Below are 12,052 nucleotides of genomic sequence, written 5' to 3' on the forward strand. Positions count from 1 at the left end.
GCAACAATTGTGATTAAAACATTGCTTTAAAGAGCAGCAGAGTTTTGGTAGAAGAACAGTTTATCCTGGGCTGAGGCTGTAGCTTAGTAGCAGTGTGTCCGCTACCATGTGGATGGCCTGCGTTCCGTCCCTAGCACTAGGAGCAAAACAAGACCAGATGGGCCAAGGTCTGTTTTCCTCCCCTCTGTGTGTAACATTGATTGGGATGTCCAGTTCTCGTTTATGGTGTAGCACTACATTTTTCCGTGTAATAAGCCTAATTTTCATGTCCATTATGTCTGACCACAAATATCTAGTAGCAAGTGCTGCTCAGTACAGTGCACTGAGTTGTGCAAACTTATTTTTTTAGGATCAAAGAAGAACCCAAACCACAACCGACACAGTAAGTAAATGTGTGGCCAGTGCAGTAGGCTGGACTCTGTCCTCTGCCGTCCTCTGCTTCCTGCACCTCTGATGGTATTAGCGCCCACTAATACTGGACAGGCTGCAGCTGGTGTGTCCTGCTTTCCGACTCTCTGCTTGTAAGAGAGCTGCCTGCAGCTTCTTACTTCATCCACATAGTCACTGGATGTAGTTTTTTGCTGCCTGCTTGTGGATTAGCTAAGTGTTCAAACTTAATTTCTACTTCCTGATTGCCTGGTGATAATTGGAGCTAACATTTCCATTGGCTGTAGCTTTTGTGCCTATGTGTATGTGTGTGTGTTTTCTTTTCAAAGTTATTTTGGGTAGAAAACATTGAATCTACATTGTTATTCTTTTGGTTCTTTCAGTCACATTATTTGCTTATTTAAACAGGTGGTTTCCCTTTAGTGGGATCACTGAACTGGTAAATAACGTTCTTCAGCCCCAGCCAAAACAACAAAATGAAAAGGAGCCCCAGACGTAAGTAAGCTGTTCTATACAGACTAGATATCATCTATGATACATAATACACTGAAGAGTACAAATTAAAATTCTTCCCTTGGAATGATGTGCCCTCAGAGACGGAAACTGTTAGGTTAAAGTTCAGTAGTTCTGCCATTAGCTATTCTGTGGAAATCTAAAAAGAAAACGAGGATAACTTAGAGGCTAATGGAAAAAATAGGCAGTCCCCTCGCTTAATATATAAGCCACATTTGCCCAGAACAGATGTACTTTTCTAATAATGTCGAATAGTCTAGAGTGTCTCTAAGCAGAGCTACCAGAAGGCAGTGAGCGGCATTAACTCCTACGTTTGTTGTTTGCTCAAATAGTTTTGGGTAAATTGTTTTAAATGGTTAAGCAGATTTGTTTTTGTAATAATTCTGAGAACCTAAGTATGACTAGATCATAATGCTGATAACTAAACTTATTTGACCACCAAATTGTGTTTTCGCTGAATACTTTATTAGACCATAAAACATAGTTTGGGAATATAGTAATATATTCTAACAATGACTTGAAACATTAAAAACAAAGATTCCATTTCTTTTAGTTGATAATAGATTTTAAAACATTTTAAAGAAGGTGTTCACAGGTTATACTCTTACTAATTGCATAAGAGAAAAGTGAATAAGTCCCTTGAGTTTGCAGCCTATTGACCCAAATTTATTACAAGATCCTAACTACATGCAAGGGAGTCTACCATGTCTAACCATGGATGCAGGAAGAGCGGGAACCTCGAAATAATGTGGAATAGTAACCTCCACTGTCACTAGTTCATACTTGATTTCATTTATTTCTGATGGAAATTTGCCAAATGAATAGCTATTGCAGTAAGAATAACTTAGTTCAGTACTTTTCTACAAAATGTTGTAATGGCTTGGATTGGCCAAAAGTTAAGGTTCACATTGCAATGAAAATTCAAACCTAGATAGTGTTCAGAGAGGACTTCGCTGCCCACAGTGGTTTAGGAACCCTGTCCTGTGTTGGTAGAGCCTGTTTACCTTGTCTTTTCTTTGTTATATTCAAGAGCCATTGAATGTTTTTTTTTTTCTCTAAAGATTATATAGTTTTGGAGGATTTTAAAGATTCTCCTGTTTCATCATGAAAGCGATTTTTCAATTGCGCTTAATACTGCTTTCATTGTGTCTCATAAATCTGGGTATGTTGTGTGGTAATTTCTATTGAATTTTAGGAAGCCTTTAATTTCTTCCTTTATTTCTTCCTTGACCCATTGATGATTCAGGTGAGCATTGTTTAATTTCCGTGTGTTTGTGGGCTTTCTGGAATTAGTGTTGCTGTTGAATTCTAGTTTTTACCCATGGTGATCTGATAACATAAATGGGTATTTCCATTTTTTTTATCTGTAGAGGTTTGTTTTGTTATCTAGTATGTGGTCATTTTTTGAGAAGGTTCCATGAGGTGCTGAGAAGAAGGTATATTCTTTTCTGTTTGGATGGAATGTTCTATAGATGTCTGTTAAGTCCATTTGAGTCATAACATCTGTTTGTTCCCTTATTTCTCTGTTAATCTTCTATCTTACAGACCTGTCCAGTGGTGAGAGTGGAGTGTTGAAGTCTCCCACTATTAGTGTGTGGGGTTTAATGTGTAATTTAAGCTTCAGAAGCATTTCTTTTACATATGAGGGTGCCCTTGTATTTTGGACATAGATGTTCAGTATTGAGATTTCTTCTTGATAGATTTTTCCTGTGACTAATATAAAATGTCCTTCTTTGTCTCTTTTGATTGATTTTAGTTTGAAGTCTATTTTGTTAGATATTAGGGTAGCTACATCAGTTTTTTTCTTAGGTCTATTTGATTGGAAAATCTTTTCCCAACTCTTTACTCTAAGGTATTGTCTATCTTTGAGGTTGAGGTGTGTTTCTTGTATGCAGCAGAAGGATAGATTATGTTTTTGTATCCAATCTGTTAGCCTGTGTCTCTTTATTGGTGAGTTGGGTCCATTTATATTAAGGGATATTAATGACCAGTGATTGCTGTCTCCTATTAATTTAGTTTTGGTGATATTATATGTTATTTTGTGCATTTTCCCCTTCTTTGGGATTTGCTGCTGTGAGATCATCTATTGTCCGTGTTTTTGTTTTTGTTTTTGTTTTTGTTTTTTTTTTTTTTAATGTAACTAACCTCCTTGGGTTGGAGTTTTTTTGAGACTAGGTATTGGTCAAATCTGTTTCTGTCATGAAATATCTTGTTTTGTTCTTATATGGTGATTGAAAATTTTGCTGGGTATAATAGTCTGGACTGGCAGCTGTGCCCTCTTAATGTCTGCATAACACTTGACCAGGACCTTCTGGCTTTCATTGTCTCCATTGAGAAGTCAGGTGTAATCCTGATAAGTCTGCCTTTACATTTTAGTTGGCCTATTTCCTTTGCAGCTCTTAATATTGTTTCTTTATTTTGTATGTTTAGTGTTTTGATTATAATGTGGCGAGGGGACTTTTTTTTTTATTTTTGATCCAGTCTATTTGGTGTTCTGTAAACTTCTTGTATCTTCATAGGCATATCTTTCTTTAGGTTGGAAATGTTTTATTCTATGATTTTGTTAAATATAATTTTTGTGTCTTTGAGTTGAACTTCTTCTTCTATACCTGTTATTCGTAGGTTTGTTCTTTTCATGGTGTCCCATATTTCCTGGATGTTTTGTGTTAAGCTTTTGTTATAGATTTAATGTTTTCTTTGACCGATGAGTCTATTTCCTCTATTGTATCTTCAGCGCTTGAGATTCTCCCTTCTGTCCCTTGTATTCTGCTGATTATGCTTGCATTTGTGGTTCCTGATCATTTTCTTATGATTTCTGTTTTTATAATTCCCTCTTCTTGTGTTTTCTTTATTGTCTCTATTTCAGTTTTCAAATATTGAATAGTTTCTTTCACCTGTTTGATTGTTTTTTCTTGGTTTTCTTTAAGGGATTTGTTGATTTCTTCCAATTTTTTGTTTGTCTTTTCCTTTATTTCTTTGAGAGAATTTTTCATTTCCTTTTTAAGGGCCTTAAACATTCTTCTAAAGTTATTTTTTAGGTAATTTTCTACTGCTTCATCTGTATTTGGTTGTTCAAGTCTTGCTGTTGTATGGTTTCTAGATTTTACTGGTGTTGTGTTGCTCTTTGTGGTATTGTGTGTTCTTACTTTGTCTACCCATCTTTTCCTCTGATTAGTGTAGTTGGGGCTGTCTGTGACTCTGCTGGTGATCAATCTTCCAGGTGCCAGTGGCTCCAAGGCCCAGATGATTGCTCCTAGTGGTGTAGTCAGGGCCACCGTTTCAGTCACCCTCTTGATCATTCCCTGTTCCTGGAGGTCACTAGGCACTTGTAAGGTTCTTTTTGCAATACCAGGGGTTGTTCAGGGATGCTCCCAGGGAGATTGCTTGCTTGGGGCTCTTTCTCCTGAGGTTGCTGCCTTGGGCCTGCTCTGGTAGAGGTCCTGCCTCAGGCCAACTCCCTCAGAGGTTTCAGATTTGTGTCGGGACCTGCAGGTCTCTGGTTCTGTCCTACTCTCTTGGCAGTCCCAGACCCGTGCTGAGATAGGGTTTATTTGTGTAACAACCCTGGCTGTCCTGGAACTCACTTTGTACACCAGGCTGATCTTGAACTCACGGAGATCCACTTGCCTCTGCCTACCAGACATCATAAGAGGGCTGACCTAGGAAATTACTTGTTTTTGTATTCTCTCATATATTACATCTTGACCTCAGTTTCCCTCCCTTTAAGCCCCTTCCTCCTCTCTTCCTCCCCCTTTTCCCTTCAGGAAAGGACAGGCTTCCCTTGGAAGGGAATCAACTAAACATTGCGTATGAAATTAACTAAGACTAGGCATCCTCTAACCTTGTATTAAGACCGGATGACCCAACCTACTAGGAGGGAAAAGTTCGCAAAAGCAGGCAAAAGAGTCAGAGACAGCCCCTGCTCCCACTGTTGAGTTCCACAAGAAAATCAAGCTATACAACCATAACATATATACAGAGAGAGGGTCAGACCAATGGAGGCTCCTTGGTTGTCAGTTCGGTCTCTGTGAGTCCCTGTGAGCCCAAGTTCATTTATTATTTGCTTTTTCTTGTGGTGTCCTTGACCCCTTGGGCTCCCACAATCCTTCTTTGTCCTCTTCTGCAGGATTCACTGAGCTCCACCTAATGTTTGGTTGTGAGTGTCTATGCTGGTTTCTATTAGTTGCTAGATGAAGCCTCTCTGGCTCCTGTCTGGGAGGATAGCAGAATATCATTAGGAACCATTCCACTGACTTTTTCCTTTCCCTGGTAGGGTCTGGTCCTGCAGGCAGTGTCAGGGGTGGCTTCCCTCTCATGGCATGAGTCTCAAGCTTGACCAGTCATTGGCTGGCTACTCTCACAGTTTTTATGCCACCTTTGCCCCAGCACATCTTGTAATTATAGGTTGATGGTTTTGCGCCTGGGTTTAGGTCCCAGTCCCTCCCCTGGGAAGTCCTCCCTGGTTATTGGAGATGGCTGGTTCGGGCTCTGATCTCCCAATACTAGGGGTTTAGCTGGAGTCTTGGCGTGTGGATTCCTGGGAGTTCCCATTACACCAGCTCCTACCAGAGACGCCCCCCCCCCCAATTCCAGTTGTCTCTCCCAGTACTCTCCCTCCTCCACCCCCACCCAATCCCTGCTGATCCCGGGAATCTCTTCAGTTCGGTTCTGTTTTGCTGCGTATGGCCCAGGTCTTGAGACTCAGTGGTTGGGGGTGCTGAAAGAGGGGCGACTGTGATGGGGAGACTAGTTCTGCGAATTCCTGCCGAAAATTCCCAGTGCAGCTCTGGGCTTCCACCCCAATGCCTTCCAGATGGTGTGGTGCAGTGCAGAAGCTGCATGGTAGGCGCTGGAGGGGAAGGGATGACCCTGGGGCTCTTTTAAAGAGAGGTTGGCGTTGGGCTTCATGCAGTTGCTGTCTTGGGCCCAGTCTCAACATTTAAAAAAAAAAAAATCACTTAAAAAAAATTGTCTGTAGCCAGGCGGTGGTGGCGCACGCCTTTAATCCCAGCACTCGGGAGGCAGAGGCAGGCGGATCTCTGTGAGTTCGAGGCCAGCCTGGTCTACAAGAGCTAGTTCCAGGACAGGCTCCAAAACCACAGAGAAACCCTGTCTTGAAAAACAAAACAAAACAAAACAAAAAAAATTGTCTGTTTTGTTAGCTTAAAATCAGTGGAATATCTGATTCATTGGAGATCATTTTGTAAAATATTTTCACAGTGACTTCCTGATTTCTCTAATGTGATATTAAAAATGAGAGTAGATAGATACTAATCTAGGAAATGACCCTGTGGATAGATTTAAGATATTCTCTTCTAAGTTGCCTTTGTACATTCTGCCTTTCTGTAGTTTTGTTGTTTCCTTATGTATGAGTTACTCAAAATGCAGTCTCTCAGTCTCCTAGCTTTTCATCTGCTTTTAATACTTTGCATGTGAAACACTCCAAATTAGAATTAATTTCTCAGTTGATGCCTACCATACTTACCTTCTCAGGACAGGATGTTTACAAACTAAAGAATGTCCCTCTTTGTGCTAATACTGTTCACAATTAATCCCTGCTTTCTAGAACCAGCTTTTCTTACATCTGTTTCAATTGAGTTTTAGCTTGTTTACATGACTGCCCAATATCAATACATCCGTGTGTCTTATTTTACTGTCGACAAGAACTAGGTTATGTTCAAGTTTACATGTTTTGCTCCACCTAACAAAGATGTTACATGCACTGTACTTAACATTAATTCAAACATTCAGAATTTATTTATTTATTTATTTATTTATTTGGTTTATTTGAGACAGGGTTTCTCTGTAGCTTTGGATCCTGTCCTGGAATTAGCTCTTGTAGACCAGGCTGGCCTCGAACTCACAGAGATCTGCCTGCCTCTGCCTCCCGAGTGCTGGGATTAAAGGTGTGCACCACCACCACCTTGCCTCAGTCAGTGTTTATTGACAAGCTGATTATATATTAAGTTAGTTACTGGGATAAAATTGAGAGCAAAACCAAAATCTGTATGGATTCTTTTTTCATTACACAAATAGGGGTAATTAGAATGTCATGGAATGAACCAAAATTGCAGTTTTGATAACTGCAATATGTTATGATGCTTTGGAAAGATCTAATGGAGAGACTGACCTAGGCATGCAGCTGTGACGTGTGTTCCTGAGGAAGGGACATGGAAGTGGGTGTAGAAGGGACGTGTCATGGCTTTCTTAGTTCTGTGGAAGTGTTGGGAAACATTCTTTTACAATCCACCCCACCCTCCCATAACTACATATAGAACATGGAAATAGTTTGGTTGTTCTGTAGTTCCTCTGGACAACTGAAGTCTATAGATGCTGTCTTAAAGGAACCAAAATGAACGAGGAAGGAAATAGTTTAAACTGAGATAGAGGTTACTCCATGGCCTTCTTGGTACTTGTTTATAAATTAAACCACAAAATTGAGATAAGATATTAGTGGTAAAACCATTGTTTTTTTATTTTTACTTTTGAGGAATAGCAATAATAGGAGCACCATGTGAGTAGGAAGACTCAATATTCTAACGATGCCAGTTATCCTAAAACTAGCCTAGAAATATAATGCAGTGCCAGTATCAATCTCCCGATAATTTTCAAGAAAATAGATAAAAACCTCGCAGTGTTTTATGGGAGTGAAATGTCTTACCAGTAGTAAAATCTTCTCAACAGAGAAAGAGACCGAACTATTTTTAACCAGATTTTAAAAAAAAAAAAAGTCAAAAAACTGGATGTCTTCAGTTGTTTTCCTATGTCTGCGGCACAGCACCGTGACTAAGGTGGCTCCTAAAGAAGGTGTTTAATCGGGTGCTTAGAGGGTTAGAATTTGGCCAGGTGAAGGCATGGTGGTAGCATCAACTGAGACCTCGCATCCTGAGCTGCAAGCAAGGGGTAGAGGATACACTGAAGAGGGCACTGTTGAAGCTGTAAATCCCACCCCTGATGCAGCTCTTTCCACAAAGTCTCACCTCCTAATCCTGACTAAGCATCTCAGCAACTGGGGACCAAATAGTCAAACATGAGCCTGTGGGGGAACCACCCAAAGTACTGTCTATCTGGGATATATGGATTTCCCCTCTTCAAGTTGTCTCTATAATACAGAGTAGGTGTTCCAATTTGAGTCTTTATAAGTTGATCTAGCAAGGAACTCTGAGTTTTTATTTTGAACTACGATATATTATGTGAAGAAAAGTGTTCTTTTTTATTGTTTCTATAACACAGTACTAGACAGAAACAACCAAAGGAAGGAAATGTTTATTTTGGTTCCTGGTTTCAGAAGGGTTAGTCCTTGGTTGCTTGGCTGTATCCAGCCTTGGGCAGGCATGCCGTTGAGAGACACTGCAGTGGTTACACACCTCATGCAGCAGATGGCTTGGTGTGGGGCTTGCGGGAGAAGGACAGAGAGGAGGGAAGGAGGATGGGGTCAGAAAGAGGATACCCCAAATCCAGTGGTTCTCCACCTTCCTAATGCTGTGATGCTTTAATGCAGTTCCTCATGTGTGCTCACCCCAACCATAACATTATTTTGTTGTTACTTCATAATGGTGATTTTGCTACTGTTATGAATTGTAATCTAAATATTTGATATGCGATTCCCAAAGGGGTCAGACCCACAGGTTGAGAACTACTGCTTTAGGATCTACTCCTAATGGCCAACGTGCTTCAGCTAGGTCCTACCTTCCAACATTTTGATAACCTCCACAAATTTCCTCAGCTAAGGACAAAGCATACAGTGCAAGCTCCTTCTGGGGCAATTCTTCATATCTCTACCATAGAAAATATACATCTAAAACCTACCTCAAAATAATTCAATCAATAATGCATATCTATATCTATAGAGATTATATGATGAGGAAAAGGGAGAAAATAATTTAATGTCAGTCTAGAAATATGACAAGGTGTGACTTCACAATTGAAAATGAAGTTTTAAAGAGCAAGCCTGCCACAGATGCCTTTTAATGTAGTGGTGTGAATTATTGGTTCGTGGAAAGCCTGAAAAACCAGTAAAACTCAGAGGCTGGGGACAAGATTTTCAGGAATAGCCGTAAACACGAATTTATTGACGCTGTTAATTTGCAGAGAATAACATTTACTTTAGGAAATATTGAATTTGATGAGTTCTCTGGTCATGAATATTGATATAGAACATATGTGAACCTTGAATTAGAAAGCTTTTATGAAACAGTAGAAATATCAACACTTCAAAATTCATGCAGTACTTTAAATAGAATGTTGTATCCTTTACAATATATTTGTCCCAGGAATTTGCTAAACATGGGTTGTGCATGAAGTTTTAGTGGAATACATGCAAGCTTATTTTTTACACATTGTTCATGGTTACCATCATGCCTCAGCGACGACTTGTTCTGACAATGAACGTGTGGCCACGGTGTCCAAAATATTAAGCAGCCCTCCGCAGGGTGTGGTGACCTCTTATCTGCCTTTCTAAAAATTGTATATTGGAATTTACCTATTTAAGATCTGTTGGACCTTTCATTGCCTTGCAAGTTTGGTTTTGACAGTGTTGTCCTGGAGTAGCAGTGAAATACAGTGCAGTGGCCATCATGTAAGTATGGAGCTTAATATATGACAGGCTGATTGCACAAATCAGTGGAAGAGAGAATAGCTACTTAATAAATGATAATGGCGAAATAGAATATATAAATAACATTGAGATTAAATCTCCATATCACATCACATATAAAAATAAACTGCAGATCGATTAAAAGCTTAGCTGTGAGAGGTAAAATTATAAGGCTATTTAGGAGGGACTGGGGGATTTTTTATAACTCAGACATACATAAACCATTTATATGCACATACATTTATATGTGTGCACACACATGCCCACCCACACATACATGCACATACATGCCTACATACACACACACACACACACACACACACATACACACACAGAGCCAGCAGTTAAATCACAATGATGAAGAAATTGATATATTGACTACTTCAAAGTAAGCAATTAGACCTAAGACTTGGAGAAGATTTTGCTGTTTAAATTTATGTAAGTTATCTCTGATACTCCTTCAAACCAAGAAGAAAACCACAGAAAGCCAAATCCATAGTATTTGGTAAAAGCTATGAATAAGCGGTTGAAATGGTTGAAGTGGAGGTCCATTTGAATGAGCTTCATCAGAACAGAAAATGTGATGGTCTTTGGGCCTCGTTGATTAGAATTTGATGTTCTCAGTGTGTGGTTCAGGTCTGATTTTAGGTTGGGGATTCTTTCTTCTCTTAGGCAAGATAGCGCACAGCTCAGTCTTCCCACTTGGGAGTCTGTGTAGGAAGATCTTGAGTGCTAGGCCAGCCTGGGTTACCCAGATGATGGGGCAGACAGGTAGCTAGATAGATGACACAGAGATAGAGGACTAGAGAGAGAAACATGACTCAAAGGCAGAGAGAACATGTAATGATTCATCGCGATGCGTGTAAAGGCAGGATAGCTTTACAAGGAGACTAAGGAAATAATGTCAAACCTGGGCTTAAAAGTGTGGACTTGTCCTTGTATAGTCATGTGTCACTTCAAAGTGGGGTTAAATTATTCGAAATTCATCACTCTATAGATATCATTGCAGTGAAATCACACAAACTTACACAGCTTATCTGCTGTGTACCTAGGCTGGATCACAAGTTGGTGGAGCTCCCGATGTGCAGCTCCCGCTAAATGAAGCACCAGCATTTGACACATGGCTGTACATTCAAGACTTTGTAGGTCATTATAAGGGTTCTTTATAGCATTGGACAATGAGTTAACAATGAACATACTGTTTAATTTTCACATCTTTGTCAATTTTCTAGAATCTTTTATATTGTTTTGTGTTTCATATCTTATAACCGAAACAAACATTTTGGTGTGGTTCTGGTTTTCTTACATTTGCTGAAACATTTTATAGCTCGCCCTGTGGCTTATCCTGGAGTGTTGTGCATGCGTGCTCTTGAGATGAATGTGTCTTCTGCTATCTTGAGATGAATGTGTCTTCTGCTATTTTGGGATAGAAAAAATATTTATTTTTGTCCCCTCTGATTTAAAGTGCATTTCAAGACTTTTATTTCCATATTGATTTTCTGTTTATATGCTCTAAAAATTGTGGACAATGAGCCAATGGAGCCCATCTATTTTTTTACTTTTTCATTAGTAATTTCCTAATATTGACCGTATGTATTTTGCTGTTTCAGCGTTGGGTATATACATATTTGGAATTCATATATGTTGTTGATGAATTTATTATAACAGAAGAACTTTCTTTGAATCTCTTTACAGTTTTTGGTATAGTAGTTTGTTTTATCTGGTATAAGGTAACTATTAGTCTCTGTGTCTTTAGTGGTGAATGAGTCTTACAGGCAGCCTGAAGTTGAGTTTGGTCTTTTTCTTGTAGGGCAATCTTTCGTTTTTTTTTGGTAAGAGGCTTTTATATGTTATATACTGGATACCCAGTGGTAGACAAGGAGTGGTAATTGTGACTTAATTTTATTCTAGTCGTTTTGTGGATTTTTCCCTTTAACTTTGAAATCGTCATACTCAGGAGCATGTCTCCTTATGACATTTCATCCATGCTTAGTTTTATCTAGTTGCCTTCAGAGTTTTATTTTTTTCTCCCAGCCCCCCTCCCCATTTTTATCTTTGGTTCTGGCAGTTTAATGGGGGGGGGGAGGAATGGGGTGCATGAATGAATGAGAGTCTGGTGTTTATTTTACAAGGGCTTCTCTTAGAGGTCCTTCTCTTAGTGCCTTTTTATTACTACTCTTGTAAAATTCCTTATCCTTATCTCTTTCATTATTTATTTCTGGAGCTTTTTATTTCACCTGCTACATTAACTGTAAAATCTTAGTTGTTTCTCTCTCTTCTCTTGCCCTCTGTCAGTTTCCTTTTGTATAGTTTTTATCAATTCTTTTTCTAGCTTACTGTAGAGTCTTCTCATGAAGGAATTCTTCATCTTCGATAGCATAGCTTTTATTCTAGAATTTTGATCTGGTTCTTTATTTCATCATTACCATTTTCTGTTCTAATTCTCCATTTGTTCACGGATGATGTCCACCTTTTCTATGTACTTCTTATTTTAATAATTTTTAAACATTTTAGTTAAAATATGATTATATCATTCCTTCTCTCTCCATCCCACTT

At 39.1% G+C, this 12,052-nt stretch overlaps 1 protein-coding gene across 31 annotated transcripts in view; it reads left to right on the plus strand.

Annotated features, from left to right (window-relative positions):
- Positions 1-12,052, plus strand: part of Rims2 (regulating synaptic membrane exocytosis 2) — a 377,964-nt gene that overhangs the window by 59,838 nt on the left and 306,074 nt on the right. For 20 of the 31 annotated variants that reach the window (XM_057791762.1, XM_057791764.1, XM_057791769.1 and 17 more), the window contains exons 2-3: positions 350-382; positions 796-882. The exons of the other annotated variants lie outside the window; for them this stretch is intronic. In XM_057791762.1, coding sequence (XP_057647745.1) covers positions 350-382; positions 796-882 — 120 coding nt within the window. The remainder of the gene's footprint in view (positions 1-349; positions 383-795; positions 883-12,052) is intronic. 31 annotated transcript variants of the gene reach the window in all.

This window comes from Chionomys nivalis, chromosome 17 (genome assembly GCF_950005125.1).
Source record: "Chionomys nivalis chromosome 17, mChiNiv1.1, whole genome shotgun sequence".
Lineage (NCBI taxonomy): Eukaryota > Metazoa > Chordata > Mammalia > Rodentia > Cricetidae > Chionomys > Chionomys nivalis.